We start from the raw sequence: 17739 nt of genomic DNA, 5'->3' as shown, positions 1-17739 counted from the left end.
AAATATATCAAAACTTATATTTTTTGGTACTCTATAAACATAGATTTATATTGATGTAAAAAAACGTAATTTTAGTACAGATTCACATTGTGAATCTGCCCAGATTCACATTATGAGTCTGCCCAGATTCACATTAATAGTAAATCAGTTTCATATTGTGAATGTTAAAATTTAGATATTTACAATTTAGATTCACAATGTGAATCTGAGCTACGAGTTTTTTTTAATCATTGATGATGTTTATTAATAGAGGACAAAAAATTGAGATTTTTTGTATAATTGTTTTTTTTTATAAAAATAAACTTAAATATTGAAAAAAAACAACACGTAGTAGGTTGTTTTCGAAAAAAAAAACTTTGTTTTTTATATTTCAACATGGATCTATGGAAAGAGGACGAAAAATGGTGAACAACGGTATATTCTGTTTTTTTTTTCGATAAAAAACGTAGCTTAAAAAAAATTAAACGAAAAAAAAAGAGGTGGATTTTTTTGGTAAAGAGGTGGTTTTATAGAATAATCAGGTGTATGTGCGTCCAATGTACAAGTGTACATTCATTCCCTTGGCTGTTGATCGTTTTAAATTTCGATTCTAACGATTAGTTCCTTGGTTATTGAAACTCACCCTATATATATATATATATATATATATATATATATATATATATATATATATATATATATATATATATATATATATATATAGGTTCAAATGAAGACATTACTTTTATGTTTTTATTTTATATATATATATATATATATATATATATATATATATATATATATATATATATATAGAGGTTCAAATGAAGACATTACTTTTATGTTTTTATTTTATACTATGAATTATTGTATATGTTTAGTATTGTAGGATTTCTAGTGTAAATATCAATGTATGATTATTCATGTATTCATTGCTAATATGAATATTTACATCTGATTATATATATATATATATATATATATATATATATATATTATAGAATAATGACATAATATAGTATACACAAAATTCATACTAAAATAATATCATAAAAGTAGTGTCTTCACGTCTTCACTTTATTTAATGTCTTCATTTGAACTGATATATATATATATATATATATATATATATATATATATATATATATATATATATATATATATATATATATATATATATATATATATATTACAACTAGTGGCGGAGCCAGGATCAAAGTAAAATGGTATCCCAAAAAAATTCCTGAGCTATCACCACAGTCGTAAGATTGAGCATGGGCCGGGTTGGATCGATTTTAACCTAAAACCGAACCCAAAACCGACAACCTCAGTTTTGAAACTTTTAAAACCAAACCGAACCCAAACCCATTAGGTCGTTGTTTTGGTTATTAGGTTGAGTTTGTACGGTTTGGTTTCTGTTTTTAAACCCAAATGTTAATCGAATCCTTAGCTAACCTCAAGTCTTGCTATATAAACATAAAGTTGAAGTATCGCTTGATACTTGAATCAATGTGAGAGTCAAAGTAGATATCAAATGAAGCATGAGGATAACAAGTTTATATAATAGATGAAAATGGTTGATTTTATATGCGTTTGGCAATGTGGGATAATATAGTTGGGAAAATAAAAGAAAGGTAAACATAGGATATGTAAGGAGTAATGATTGATCTTAAGACCTTTGCTTCAATAAGCCAACACCTTAACCAATAGACTAGTTGTTTGTTTGTGTTCATAAGTGAAATGATGCGTATATACACACTACATAAACGAAATTTTCCTTAAAAAATTACACAACTGAAAAAATTTTGAGGGGGCATCCCGGGATACCCCTTAGATCCGCCCCTGATTACAACGTTAAATTATAAATTAAGTAGTAATATCGAATAAAATTCTTTAGTAAATTAAAATAATTACAAAACTATTTTTTTTACTAAACAATCAAATTACCTAATGTCTTTTATGGTATTTAACTCTTATAATAGAAAATTAAATGTCAATTTAAACAAACGAAGCTTGCCGGTAACATAATAAGTTGTTTCCAAGTGTACTAGTTATGACGATAATGGTAACAAATTTTTTGTACCAACTATACTTGGTATGGTATACTCTTTAGAGAAAAAAGTATCGGTACCAAAGGATTTGGTACCAAAGGATTTAGTACCATGTTCACCTCTAATGTTTACAATTAATTAATTCATGAGTTTAAACTCAATTCCCTGTAGAGTAAGCCCTTTAACTGATTCATTAACAGAAAGTGGCAATCGACGATCCCTCAAAATCGTTTTAGAAGTAGTGGAGGTCTGAAATTCCCATACGTGTACTTCCATGGGGCTTTGAAATTCGCACACTTGTACTTCCATCCAACCATCATTACGTTCTTTTGGAATGCCTTTCATTTTGTGTCTCTTTAGTGGGTTGTAGGAGTTTTTATATTCCTTTCCTCTAATAATTGGGAGTTGAGGACAAAGTAAATATATATACCAAGAATGATGCCTATAACTAACTTTCAAAGGAAACTCAAAACCAGAATGGTATGCGTGTAATTTGTAAACTAGGTAGGCTCCATATGTTTTTTGAGGTGATGGCATTTTTAATATGCAATATATCCAAAAGTTGCCATGAGGATCATAAGCCACTTCTCCAAATCTGCAAAAAGACATTATGTTTTACAAAATTGTGAGAACACGACAACATATTTGTACAAAATTAAGGGATTGAAAAAATACGCATGGGTATAAGAAAAAAGGTTGGGTGAATAGAGGAAAGAACCTTGATTCAGGTAAGGACCGCCAACTCCACTGTCGTTTATTCACAACCACTCGAGCTGGAAGCATATAACATTTCTTCCCATCTTTTGCAAGAGAAAACCACTGTAATTCAATAAATGTGTAACTACTTGTTCTTAAGTACTTATTACTTTTACTTTGTTGTTTAGATCCCAATGTAGTATGTTACACTATATATATATATATATATATATATATATATATATATATATATATATATATATATATATATATATATATATATATATATATATATATATATATATATATATACATGCAACCTTAATCAAGAGGGTTTCCACATATTCTATCATGGTACTAAAAAAGGTTTTCATACGACTCCTCTTATCACGTAAACCCTAAAACAAATCCTTTTTTTCTACGCCACCAACCTGCTTCGCTCCTATATACCTACGTCTTCCGTTCTTTGTACCTTCCGACGACCTTGACTCTTTCTCACTGTTGATTGACTCACTTAGCAACCACCTGTTGTCTTCCTCCCCACGTTTTGGCTACTGGGGCATTACTATCCCTTTACTTACGATTAGCTTCTAGCCTTTTATTTTATGTTATTATTACATTTATTTTTACGATTTTTCTGGGTCCCCATGACAATTTTGTCATCAACATCTACTGCCATGACTTTCACTCCTACTTCCATTCGATTTGTATTTTCTCTTACCAATGTTTACTCATAATTTAGCTTTAAAATATATGTTGATGGGTCAAAATACAAGTTATAGCATAAAAAATTTCTTGACATGTGCAAAGGTGCAAAAGTGCATAATCATATTACTGCTAAATCTCAACCTCAAGCAGATGATGATGAGGATTGGGCGGCCATTGATTATAGATAAAGTCATGGGTTTGTTCCACTCGTGATGCAAATCTACTTCAGATCATACTGAAAATTATACCTCCAAAGATTTATAGGACAAACTAGACGAGTTTTTCCTCAACAACAAAATGTCTAGAATGCTCCAAGAACAATTTCGCAACACAAAGAAAGGATATTTGTCAAAAATTGAATTGTTTCACTCCCTTAAGAATATGGATGAAGCTCTTTGTGACTCAAAAATTGAAGAAGTCGAATTAGTCATGTAAATTTTACGATAATTGCCTCCTTCGTATCACAGCATTATTGATGTGATTAACAACACGAAACCATTTCCATCCTTTCTTGAATCCAAAAACATGCTTCCGATCCATAATTCTCGCAAAGAAACACAAGAACAAAGTGGTGAAATGCCTCTCACATATTTAGAATTTTTATACTTGTCCCCCTCGGCTCATGGAAAGTCGAAAAATAAACTTAGTAAGGGAAAAATAGTAGGCGAGTTGCTTCCAAGAGAGGAGGGTAATACTAATGTGTATTCTAGTTCTAACTTTAGGTCATCAAGGCACACAAGGACAAGTTTAAACTTACCTTGGATCAAATAACACCATTGGCTTATCTCTCACATAGCAAAACTAACTTTTCAGCCCTCCATCTATTACATATGTTGCTGCCAGACCTCCACCAATAGCTATCGATGCATAGCAGGCCTCACCGATAGCCCCCGGGCTTCACAATCTACAATAGCCTCTCGGTTTTCCTCCAGCACAGTAGCAACAACCCTTGCTACCAATTTTTGATCAACCACAACAGTCATATTCACATGTGTTTCAACATTATAATTCTTTTGTATCAGCTCAACAACAACATATGTCTCAACAACCCTAAAATCCATCTTTTGGGGGCAATGCAACTTGGACAACCACAATACACAGATCTTATATCCGTCTTTCAATCGATGTTTGCACAACCTCCTAACGATAATCACTACTATATGGATTCAGATATAGGTTCGCACATGACATTCAACCAAGGTACAATGTAATCTTTAACTCCATGTAATTATAATTCAGAATGGTTGGTAATGATGATCTACTTCCAGTTACTTATGTTGGTCAAATTTCTTTTCCTCTTTCTAATAACCGTCTTCTGTTAAAAAATGTTCTCGTTTATAACAAAATGGTGAAAAATCTTGTCTATGTTCCTCATTTAACTATTGATAACTATGTTTCTACTGAGTTTAATTTTAATTTTGTTAAGTTTGATCGGTTTAGTTTCACACTCCCTCTTCATCTACTAACTATGATTCCTTTTTGTTCAAAGATGAACACTCCCTTTTCTCTACTGTTTCTCCTACCTCTCATTATCCTCTTCAATCACCCACATCCTCAGCTCCTCTTTTTCCTACTTTTGATGTTGTCGAGTTTAGAGTAGCTTTGACCCCATATACCTCATCTCTAACTCATACTTCTCTTCCAACAACTAGACATCCCATGTTCCCTAGATCCCTCACCGTTATCTCTAGACAAAAAAATATTTAATCTTTATCACTTCTAATTTGTCGCCATTTCCTGATCAACAGCTAAGGCTATATGTGATCCTATTTGGCTCTTTGCTATGGACTCCAAGATGTATGTACTTTGTTCTAACCAAACCTAGGATCTTGTACCCAAACCCCTTACCAATAACATTGTTTGTTGTCGTTGGCTCTGTCGTCACAAATTTGACGGTAGTGGTCGCCTTGATCATTACAATGGTCAGTTAGTGGCTCAAGGTTTCACTTAGCACTCGAGTCTAGACTTTGATGACACGTTCAATATTTTTTGTCAAATCTTCCATAATTTGTACCGTTCTCAACATTTATGTTTAAAAAATTGGCACATTCTTCTATTATATGTCAAAAATACTTTCCTTCACGACGATCTTCTTGAAATTGTGTACATACGTCAACGTCCCGGTTATTTCAATAAACTGTTCCCTGACCATGTTTGTCGTTTAAAAAAGGACTGTCTTAAAAAAGGCCATATACAGTCGCAACAGGCTCCTCGAGCATGGTACCAACACTTTGTTGTCACTCTTTCCTCTTTGGGATTTCTCGGCAGCAAATCCGACAGTTCTCTATTTACTTTTCATCGCACTTTTGACACCATCTACATGCTTCAATATGTAAACGATGTCATTCTCACCGCTTCTTCTCACTATCTTATCTCTAAGGTCATCTCTCAATTATCCACTAAATTCCCATGACTTTCCTTCTTTCTTAGTAGTGCCACCGAACACAGTTCTTCGAGCCTCGTCTCTGCCAAACTGTGTTCGCTCAGGACATTCTTACACATGTTGACATAACTACGTGTAGTCCTTGCATCCCTCTGACTAAACCCAAGCTCCCCCTTGATGGTGATTCGATCTCTAATATGATCATATATCAAAGTCTCGTCTGACACTCTCCAATATTTTTCATTTACCCCTCCTGATATTATTTATGTTGCTCAGTAGGTCTGCCTATTTATGCATGATCCATATGTCCCTCATTTTCTCGCACTTAAGTGCTTGTTACGGTATCTTAAATGTACCATATCATATGATCTTCGCGTTCATCCTTCATCCGTTGATCGGTTGGTTTCCTATTTTGATGTTGACTGAGATGGCTGATCTACGTTCGTCGGTCTACCTCTAGGTTATGTGTCTATCTTGACAATAATCTCGTCTCATGGTCCTTGAAACGTTAACATGTGTTATCTCGTTCTAGCACCGAAGTTGAGTATCAGGTGTAGCCATTGTGGTTGTTGAAACTACATGGCTTCGAAACCTCCTTCTTTAGTTGCATTCCCGTCTCTCGCGTGCCACTGTTGTCTTTTGTAATAATGTGGTTTCCATGTATCTAGGCTCAAACCATTTCAATACTGACATGCCAAGCATGTGGAAATAGACTTATATTTTGTTTCGGAATGTATTGGGATTGGTCATGTGCGAGTTTCACATGTTCCATCCACTTCCGCTTAACGTATGTAAATATATTTCCAAACGGTCTATGTACACATCTATTTTTGGATTTTAGAGATAGTTTGAACATTCGAGGACCTCGTGTTCCAACTACGGGGGTTTGTTAAATACTTATTATATTTAATTTGCTAGTTTATATAGTTTTTTATAGTATAGGGATCCCATTGTAATATGTTACACTATATATAATGATATAAATACATACAACCCTAATCAAGAGGGTTTCAACATATTCTCACTTGTGTTTTGGAATTTTGGAGTTCTTATCATTAACCTAGTAAAACCATGTCCATAGGCTACATATGAGGAATAATTAATTTTACCAACATTGTTTCAGAAATATACCTGTTTGCCATCATTGATTAGGAACCCTTTGCAAAGAACATAGTAGAGTTCCTTCTTTGTTGTCCATTGCACACTATCTTTTGACGTCTTGATTATGTCTTCATAATCACTTGGCAACTTTTGTTCCCAATATGTGTCTGAATCTGATATGGTCTGAATATCCACCTTCTCATCCTCTACGACTTCTTGCTCCACCTATACAACTTACATATTAAATGTTGATCGACTATCGCAAAAAACTACTATACTCCTAATGTGTTTTATTTTATACCACGGAGTAGGTAACCCATAGGGATTTTCTTACACCAAAAACAGCATACAAATAAATAAACCAGTATTTGTCGGCTTACTCTCTCCAGTGGCAGAAACACCATGCCTTCAACTATCAATGGTTCCTCGGATAGAAATGTAATTTCAAGATCAACATTTCTGTTGTCGCTAGCAAACTGATACAATTCGGTCATCAGACATCCATCTTCTCTCTTATCTACTAAGTAAGAAGTCCAAGATTTTGTCTCCCCCGCCACTCTATAACGGAGGCCTAAATAGTTTGTGTACTTCAATTGGAACACAAGGTTTACAGTGTATGTGATATACCGTGACAAAAATTGCGTTTTGACATGTGTTTTGAATTCCCTACATAATGGTTGATGGCCGTTTACTGCAAATCTGCACGATGATGCTATAAATCTGCATAAAGATACAACAAATAATACATCACTATATATATAATCATGAAACAGTCTCAAAAACATGGAAACAAAAAGTAGAAGCAAATGTAACCTTGGTTTGGTTTGCCGATAATAATACTCAGACACAGTACGAATAGGAATCAAACATTCTGCTGCAGATATCATTTCACAATGTTCTCCATTCTTATTTAGCCAAAACCTCTGTCCATTAAAAGTGATCATATTAATTCGGCCGATGTAGGATATGACTCTATCAGTACATTTACAAGAGTATTTTTTGTGGTTAAAGTGTTTTGCTATTATCAAAGTATCGTGGTTAGGTGGAAAATAAAGTCATTTTATTACATAATTGTTGGAGAAATATACATATTTTAAGCATTATTACATAATTGTTGGAAATATATATATATATATTAAGCATTATTTGGTTTAATCATGTGACAATCCTCAAATTAAGCTATAATATTTTTCATAAATCACAACTTACCATTCATATATATATATATATATATATATATATATATATATATATATATATATATATATATATATATATATATATATATATATATATATATATATATAGGGTGAGGTTCAATAGAGAACCATAATTAACCAAGGAACCAATCTTTTTTTCAACTTTTAGAACTTATTTTTTATCAAAAAAAAAAAAACTAAAAATACAGAAATTCATAAATTTTTATCCTTTTTCCAATGATATCAAATTCAATTTTTTTTTTTACGTCAAATTCACAATGTGAATCTTTGAAAATTCACAATGTGAATCCGAAAAATAGTTTTCACATTCACAGTGTTAATATATAAATTTAGATATTTTTAGATTTTTTTTCGATAAATAATAAGCTCTAGAAATTGAAAAAAAAAATTTGGTTCCTTGAAGAACCAATAATTATGGTTCTCTATTGAACTTTTCCCTATATATATATATATATATATATATATATATATATATATATATATATATATATATATATATATATATATATATATATAGGAGTAGGATCAAATGAGAACACCTTAAAGGTTGAGAACGCGAGAACAGATCTCATCCATCTATTATCTTAGATCTAAGGCTATAATTAATTAGAAATTTTGTTATTATTAAAATGTTTAAATTCGATTAATTTGAATTAAAAATAAGAAAAGGGTATCATGGTAATTAATCATTCCCTTATTTTAAACAACTCCTAAAATCTCTCAATCTCTCTATAAACCTATGACTTCATCATTCACTCCACTATTTTCGACTTCATCTTTCTCTCTATACCTAGGGCACGCCTCCCTCACCCGTACATCGGTCTCAATCGCTCCATCTAAATCAGAACCTCACGGTGGTATATATATATATATATATATATATATATATATATATATATATATATATATATATATATATATATATATATATATATATATATATATATATATATATATATATATATATATATATATATCAGAGGTTTATACACACAGCTAATTACCTTTTTCCCCTGGTTAAGGAAGATTCCTTTTGAGAGAAGCATCTTTAGCTCCTCTTCGGACCTGTAGTTGAGAGAAGGTACCGCAGTCTTAATGATCTCTTCGTAGACCATTGATTCTTCAAAAATCTCCTGAAATCGAAAAGCCATCTCAAGTTTTTCCACAACCTCAGACATCTTTGGCCTATCATCACGAGATTTCTGCAAACATCGATAGGCAATGTTTGAATATGTTTCCAATGAACGCGAATCCATGTCTTGCTTCAAATCTTGAAAGATAATCTCATCCAATTTCTTTTGTTTGTAGCTTGCTTTCCACGATTTCACGAAACATTGCAAACAACCATTGTTATAGTCAAAGCATGGTCTCCCACACAATACTTCAAATAAGACCACACCAAAAGAATATACGTCTGATTCTTTCGTTAGAATGCTTGTGGCCAGATACATCGGATCTAAATACCCAAAGGTGCCTACAACATTCGTGGCAAGAAAGGTGTGCTGCTGATTAGCAGGTCCTATTTTGGACAGTCCCATGTCTGAAAGTTTAGCATTCCAATTTTCATCCAACAAAATATTGGAGCTTTTTACATCTCGGTGGAGAACTCTTTGTTGTGTCCCCTTTGGATCATGAAGGTAGCAAAGTCCCATTGAAGCCCCAAGGCATATCTTGAGGCGTTGCCTCCATGTGAGAGTAGTGCTATTTAAGTGGATATCGAGGCTTCCATGAGATGCATGCTCATACACAAGGATCTTCTCACCATCTTCATCACAGAATCCCAGGAGAGAGATGAGATTTTCATGTCTGTAATGAGAAAGCATCAAGATCTCTTTCAAGAACTCAGGGTCTCCTTGCCCATATCTACGATCAAGACGCTTAAAAGCCACGACATCTTGCCCCTCACACTGAGAGAGTACTCCTTTGTACACATACCCAAATCCACCTTTCCCTATAACGTTGTTGTTATCAAAGTTGTTGGTGGCTAACTTTATCTCATCCAGATGGAATTTAAGATGTTGAAACTCCTCCAGGAAGGCCTCCATTTACAAACAAAATCTCTTGATTATAACTAAAATCAGAAAAATGAGAAAAGAACTAATAAGACAAAGAAGTTTTGTAAAGGAGAAACTGACCAAATAGATTTTCGAATCCGCAAGAAACTTACAGTAAATATGAGGTTTGAGATAATGAGAATCGAGATGTGTTTGAGGAATTCTGTATTTGCTTATACTTATAGGAAATATGAACACAAAAATATTCCAAATTTCCCTCGTTTAAATTTTTAACTCCTCAGAAGTTGCACTAAAATCCAAATGCTTCACCACTTGACACTTTTTAGTCCCTCGGCTTTTGTTGTATTGTTATAACCTATAACATAGAAATTCCGATTAATAAAGTTCTATTTTCTTTCATATACATGAAATTATTTTATTAACTTAGTGTTAAATATTGGACCTAGAAATTTACCAGTCGTAATGGGTGCTCTAAGATCCAAAAGACCTTATTGAGCTCGTCTCATTTATATACGAGTAATAGTTGATACAATGATTAAAATATAGTCAACATATTTAATAATTTCTTAATATGCAATGATATAGTTGATGATATGTCTTATTAAGCACCACACTCCAAAGGAACTAGCTTTTTACTTTGCTTTTGATTTGGGAAATTCCCCATGCATATAGCAATAATTAAGGAATTGCTTCTTGGTGATAGCCTCCTTTATTACTTTCACATCTTTATCTTTGTAAAATTTTCACGCTAAGAATCGCTTAGACCGGTACTAGCCATAGCTTTATATGCACCAAAGCAATATAAAGGGAATAATTATTCAAATGCTTACAACTAAAATTATTAATATTATAGAAATATAGACCTCGTAAAGATATATTTAATATATTGATTTTTATAAAATTCAAAAAACGTTTGTGAGTCGGCTATCATGCCTCTACCCATTTTAATTCTTACTAAAAAAAACTATCCATTGCCCCGTACCCATTTTATAATTCTTAATAAAAAAACTATCCACCTAAACCCAAATGTGTCTATACTTGTACCTAGTTCAATAGATCCGCTCATTTGAGTTCCACTGTGAACATTTGTACTCTAGTGAATAGATATGATGGTAACATGGATTGATTTACTAATTTTATGAGGAGTAAGTTATCCATCACCTAGTGCCTCCGCTGGTAAGACTGTGGCTCTCCATAGGGAACGTCCAAAGTTCTAATATGGGGTTTTCAATCAAGGGCAGCCAAGAGGGGTATTGTGTTAGCACTTGTAAATGCAAACCAAGAAGTCTGATCCACCTCTTTAGTAAAAGGGTTAACCACCTTAGGGGAGCCCACTATAAACGTGTATACCTTTTTATAAAAATGATGAATAAGTTTGATTTGCTAATTTTGATAAATAAAATGAATTATTCATCTTTATTATATAACAAATATTACTAAATAGTTAATTACTATTTTCTCTATATATTATATCAAATTAAAGTAGGGGTGAGATCGTTACTGAAACCACACTAAACCGGTATTGGAACCGAAAGTAACGAAACCAAATTTCAGATTTTATGGGAATCGAGTACCATACCAATGGGTACTATATGGTACCGGTTCGGTTTCGGTACCAATGTTATTTTAGTCTTGATTTTCTACGAGCACCAAGCAATGTTTGAGGCTATAGAACTCAAGTATAACAAAATGTTTGGTTCTTTAGCCTTAGCATGTAGCCAAGACAACAAAGAACATATAGGAAAAAAAACAACCCAATCCGAGTTCACATGAGAGAGTAATGTGTGTTCAAAGTTGAAGAAAAATTATCCATAGATTTTGGTAAGAAAAAAAAAGTCTATAAAATTTATGTTTTTCAGGCACACATGTTTAGCCCTATGTAACTTAGGCTATACATCTCCAAATAAATTTGTTCTTGAGACTAACATGTAGCCAGGACAAAGAACAAGACGCATGAAGAATAATTAGCCCAATCTGAGTCTATTTGAGAAATTTATGAGTGTTAAAAGTTGTGGAAAATTTTGCATATGTTTCATAAGAAAAACAAAATGCTGGAAAATTTTAGTTTTCAAGTAACCTGTTTAGGGATATGTAACTCAAATCAGTTGTTTCTTGAGCTAACATGTACCCAAGACAATGAAGAAGATGCAAGATTAATAATTAACCCAAACTGAGTTCATATGAGATTTGTGAGTGTTCAAAGTTAAGAAAAAATATTTCAACTCGGTTCAAGTAAATTCCCGAACCCAAATCATCGAGTATTAAAAGTCGTGAAGAACCTATTTTCTTGATTTGGAGGAACATAATACCAACATGTATGTATCTATATGGAACTAGTTCAATGTCGATTTTCTCTCTTTGCTCACCTCTAAATCAAATAGGAAATTCATATAAATCAATTTAATTAACACAAAACCCAGTCTATACTAGAACTATAAGACCATCCACATCGGTGTCACAATAACATCGCCCTTTCAAATTATTCCACGTCAGCTTTTGTAATAATCCCCCCCCCTCATTAGTGTCATGACAATAATCTTTCAAAAGGTGGCCTCCCACTGACATATTAACAACTAAATTGTAATTTTAGTTGAAACCCTAACTCCGTTGTAGACCCTTGTTACCCGAAAATCCTACAACACATGTGCAGAAGAAAGACATGTCTATAGGTCGATAGCATATGACATTTGTTCCATCTTTTTTGCAAAAGAAAAACACTAGCAATAAATATATGTGTAAGTATTGGCTTCAGAATTCTTGATTCCTTCCCTTTAAACTGGTAGAGTCTGTTCATAGGCTCAACAATAGCTACACATGAAAAAGTGATTAAAATGCCTCGAAAATCATATCGATGACTCATTCATATCAAATCTACATGTCTACCACTTTTTCTTGAAACTTGTTGCAAGGAATAGAGTATAGTTCCTTCTTTGTTATCATTTCCCCATGTATGATGGGAAAAACACAGTCATATGGTAAATAACAATGTGGGAATAAACTTCATGTAACATCCGATTTCTGTCGCACCCCAAAACCGGAACGGCGGAAACGTTCTGGGGTGGAGGACGTCATGTTTAGTATCACAAGACATGCATCATAGTAAGCAAGTAATAAACAACCATTTCATTAGAAAGAAAGTGTTTACAAAGTATGCGATTCACATAATCTAGAATACATAGCAAATAACAAAAAGACATGAAGCTATATTGCTCCATATTCTGAATCCCAGTGCGCGTACATGTCTACTGGTCTCCTGAGAATACAAGTTATTTTGAAAGCGTAGATTAGCATTTAAGCTGGTGAGTTCATAAGATTTAAGTGATGTACGTGAGTAGTAAGAAAGTTGTGGTAAGTTACAGTAAGTTATACAAAGTTCTGTTTAGAAAAGTTTGTCTGTTCCTCCAGGAAATCCTATATTTCCTGCTTTGATGAAAGATAAGTAAAAATGACTCTACAGCCCTTTCTATGAGTACTAAATGAATACAAGTTATATAAAACTCAGAGTAAACAAACAATCGGTTGTGTGTATCTGCCCTAAGTCCACAACCAAACAAGGAACAGGAAATGAGGCGGAAGACACACATCCCATTGTTTGTTAGATCATTGTTGTATATAACCCTGACGTATTCACTTGGTACTCACGGAGTTAACTGTAATAGTTCCTTTAGTTTGATGAAAAGATTCCTTAAGAAAACCCTTATTTCTTATAATAAAATGGTAACCACAGTAGTTCCTTCTATAATCACTTAGTTTATACTAGCTATATATAATCTAATATCGAACAGATAATTAATTGTGTGAATCTGCCCTAAGCCCACAACCAAACAAGGAACAGGGAATGAGGCAGAAAGCACACATCCAACTACCTATCGGATATTAATTATATATAACCATGGTGTATAAACTAAGGTATTATAGAATTAACCACCTAAGGTCCTTTAAGTTATACTGGTTTAATAAAATGAATTAAACCCTTTACTGGTAAGTTTCTAGTTTTGTATATCAAAAGTTCTTTACTTGAAAAGTATGATTTCTACTAGAAAACGGTGCATCGAATTAGTGTCCTATGACCTGGCCCATACCTGGTACCCCTTATGATTACTTGGTGTATATGGAAACATATATATATCTAAGATCGGATAGATAGTAGGTTGGGTGTATCTGCTCTAAGCCCACAACCAAACAAGGAACAGGAAATGAAGCGGAAAACACACATCCTACTACCTGTCGGATCTTATTAATATATATCCCTGAATGCATACACTAAGGAATCATAAAGTTAGCATTATAGGCCCCCTTCTACTGAATGTACTAGACTCGATTGTTCTGTGTGTCGGTTGTAACATGTAAGTTTTCCCTAGTTTATAACTATCTTGACTCGAAAATAGTTTGTATTAACTTTCAAGTGGAACTGTCACAATATGAAAGTAATGGGAAATTTATAAGTACTCAGTTGTCTTATGAACTGACATTCTGCAGTACTGATTACCTTAAAACATGTTTGTTTTATTAAGGTCATAATGTGATGTGGTTGTACCCATACTATATGCTCTCCCTACAAGAGATTTTGGTTACAAAACACGTCTTCAACAAACAAATTGCTAAGCCATGAAGTAGTCTCACATTAAAGTTATATGATCATGTATACCCAATATAACTATCACTAATTGCTTAGAACAATGAGTTAGTGATTCATTGGTATTATTAGATCTTGTAGTTGTCCCATGCTATAGCACCTTATTATGTTCGTTCTGTTATAGTATCTTAGTATGTTCTTTCTGTTATAGTATCTTAGTATCTTCTTGTTATAGTACCTTAGTATTTTCTCATTATAGTATCTTAGTATTATCTAGTATCTAGTATGAACTGAACCTCTAAACTATACCCCTTATAGTTTACTAGTATTTTACTTGAACTGATGTTGAAAAGACTCATTTATCCACTAAGTTACGCTTGTACTTTAAAACGGAGTTTTGTTAAACTATAAAGTAACATAACTTTAAAAGAGTTTTTGAAATGTTTTGACCACTTATAAACGACATAAGCAATCTTTTTAAAGATGTTTATAACAAACAATTACACAATTATCATTGTGTTCAACTTGTATTCCCCCCCCCCCCTTTAAAAGCATTTAAAACAGTTTAAAAGGTTGATTACAGGGGTATGAACTCACTTTATGTGGGTGATTCAAATGAATATGCGTGTAAGGATGAGGAGTTCCACGAATGAAGTCCCGAGACACAAATGAGTCCTAAATGACATATATTGACATAAATATAGTGTTTAGAAGCAACCAAATGCAAAGAAACACCTTAAGGGACTAGGAAACACTTTGACCAAGTGTTGGAATCACATGTGATTCAATTAAAGGGAGTGTACGGCCACTTGAAGGAGTGTGTAGCCATGGGTGTGCGGCCAGGGAGTGTGCGGCCGCACACTCATGGTAAAGAGTGTACAACAACGTTTTCCAAGGGTAGGGAGGCTTGTGGGACGATTGCTCAACAAGTAGTGAAGCTGGAAATGTATTTTGAAGGCCCTTTAGGGGTGTTTTGAGGGGTGTACGGCCACACATGGGTGTGCGGCTACACACACCTTGTGTTCTTGAGTTCTGGGCACTTTTAAGGTGTTAATCTAGTGTTCTTAACAAGATCTAAGCATAAGGAAGGAGTACTTATGATCCGGAGGCTCGAGAAGGCTCGAAATCACCAAGAACAAGTGTGTGTTCTTAGTGTTCTTGGTGAAATGGATGAAGATTTGAAGATCTAGCCAAAATATGATTTCCAATGGATGAAATCAAAGGGTGTTACTAGTTTAAAAGGATTAACAACAAATCAAAGGAAGAACACTTACAATCTTGAAGATCTAGGTTGAAAATCGGATGATAGTTGAGAGAGAAATCGAGTTCTTGGCTTGGGAGGGTGAAAAGGGAAGAATGAAGGCTAAGTCCCACCTTTATGCATGAGAGTGTGCTGCCAGGAGAGGGGTGTGCGGCCGTACACTCCTTATGTTGGAGTGTAAGGCTTGATTTTGGTGCTAGAAGTGTACGCGACCCATTCCTATACTCGATGCTTGAATGTACTGAGCTTTGAACCTTTAAACGGACTCTAAACAAGGCTAAATGATAGCAAAAATGAGTCTAACACTCAGTTGAGTTGACTTGCTGAGCTTTACAAGGCAAAAAATTTCGGGTTGTCACATCATCCCCCCGTTTAGATGGAATTTCGTCCCGAAATTAGCTTTCTTAGCAGTACTACTGGGGTTGCGCTCCTCTAATTGGCAGAATACCCACTCGTAGACCTGGAAACTTTGCCCTACTGTTCATGATAGGATTCATACTCGGTCCATCTATCATTACCTAATGTATACAAGTCGTATATAATTAGGACTAGTTAGACGGTCGGATGTGCGACTCTGCCCCAGGTCCACAACCAAACAAGGAACAGGAGATAGGGCGGAAGCACACATACTAAATATGCGTAATCTTAATTATATACCACCCTTGCGTATACACTAAATAGTGATAGGTGGGCTGTATTCGTCCTTAGCCTCTTTGCTCGAACTTGGTCTTCTGGACGAATGGTATTTAAGGAAGGTCTGTGGAACATACGACGGCAAGGTTTCGGAAGACAAAGTACCCTTCGCATGAGTACTTCGGGGTTTAGAATACAAAAGACAAAACTGAGGTTTAGGTCGGACTGTCGTTACGAATGACGAAGGTTTCGTGAACTTGACGGTCGAGGCGATAGGAACATATGAACTTAGTATGGTGAGGACCACGCCAACTCATGACGAATGATAGTAACGGACTCTTTACTGAACAAAGTTTTGGCCGATTTGAAAGAAACGTTTGTTATACGATGATGCACTTCCCTAGTGTGCTCGAAAATGTATTCTTTGTAAATGTTCTAGTGCTTTCAGTTTTCCTCTTGTTGTTAACACTTCTACGTATCGTACCGTGATGTGCGCGTACATACCGCGAAAGTGCTTTGATAACTAGTGTCGATACTTTAAACTACGATCCTCCTTGGTACCACTACGATCGCCTGGAATATACAAGCTATGAATAATTAAGATGAATTGGACGGTCGACTGAGTAACTCTGCCTCAAATCCACAAAGAAACAAGGAACAAGAATTATGGCAGAATCATTCACTCTAAGTCTGCAAAATCTTAGCTCTGCACAACCCTAACGTACATACTAAGCCATCATAGCTTCTCAGAACGGATCCCTTAGTTCTCTTGAATACTGTGACTTGTTTCTAAAAGTGAGTTATTATAATTACTTTTAAGTGTTTTCCCCAAGTTTTAATCTTATATAAATATAGATTAATTTTTAAAGTAATTACTATTTCGAAAACGTACCGTTGCTCGCTGGCGACTCCAAGGTCGATGCTCATGCGGTGATCATCAGAATTCGTCCATCCGCTCCTGAGTTCTTTGTTATCGGGCAGTCCCTCTGGTAGTGTCCATTCTCACCACAGCCATAGCAGACTTGGTTTTCTTTAGCTCCGGGGACTTGGGAGATCGGTTGAGCCGGTGCCCTGCAGAAACGGACTGTGTGTCCCTTTCTGTGGCAGTTCAGGCAC

General features: G+C 34.3%; 1 protein-coding gene across 2 annotated transcripts; it reads right to left on the bottom strand.

The window, feature by feature from the left end:
• Positions 1–2019: 2019 nt before the first annotated feature.
• Positions 2020–10396, bottom strand: LOC145120842 (uncharacterized). 2 transcript variants are annotated; one of them, XM_079056635.1, is made up of 7 exons: positions 10306–10396; positions 9143–10209; positions 7732–7841; positions 7299–7638; positions 6949–7143; positions 2749–2849; positions 2020–2625 (listed from the first exon to the last, which is right to left on the bottom strand). In XM_079056635.1, the coding sequence occupies exons 2-7, from the start codon at positions 10181–10183 to the stop codon at positions 2169–2171; spliced, it is 2244 nt and encodes a 747-aa protein (XP_078912761.1). In that variant the 5' UTR covers positions 10184–10209; positions 10306–10396; the 3' UTR covers positions 2020–2168. The 2 variants fall into 2 exon arrangements, with proteins under 2 accessions (XP_078912761.1, XP_078912762.1); XM_079056636.1 differs by lacking the exon at positions 10306–10396 and having other exon boundaries at positions 9143–10257.
• Between the last annotated feature and the right edge of the window lie 7343 nt (positions 10397–17739).

This window comes from Lactuca virosa, chromosome 6 (genome assembly GCF_052849685.1).
Source record: "Lactuca virosa cultivar CGN04683 chromosome 6, Lactuca_virosa_CGN04683_v6, whole genome shotgun sequence".
Taxonomy (NCBI): Eukaryota; Viridiplantae; Streptophyta; class Magnoliopsida; order Asterales; family Asteraceae; genus Lactuca; species Lactuca virosa.
Note: the sequence above shows the minus strand (reverse complement) of the source record. Positions and strands in the feature narration are given on the sequence as shown.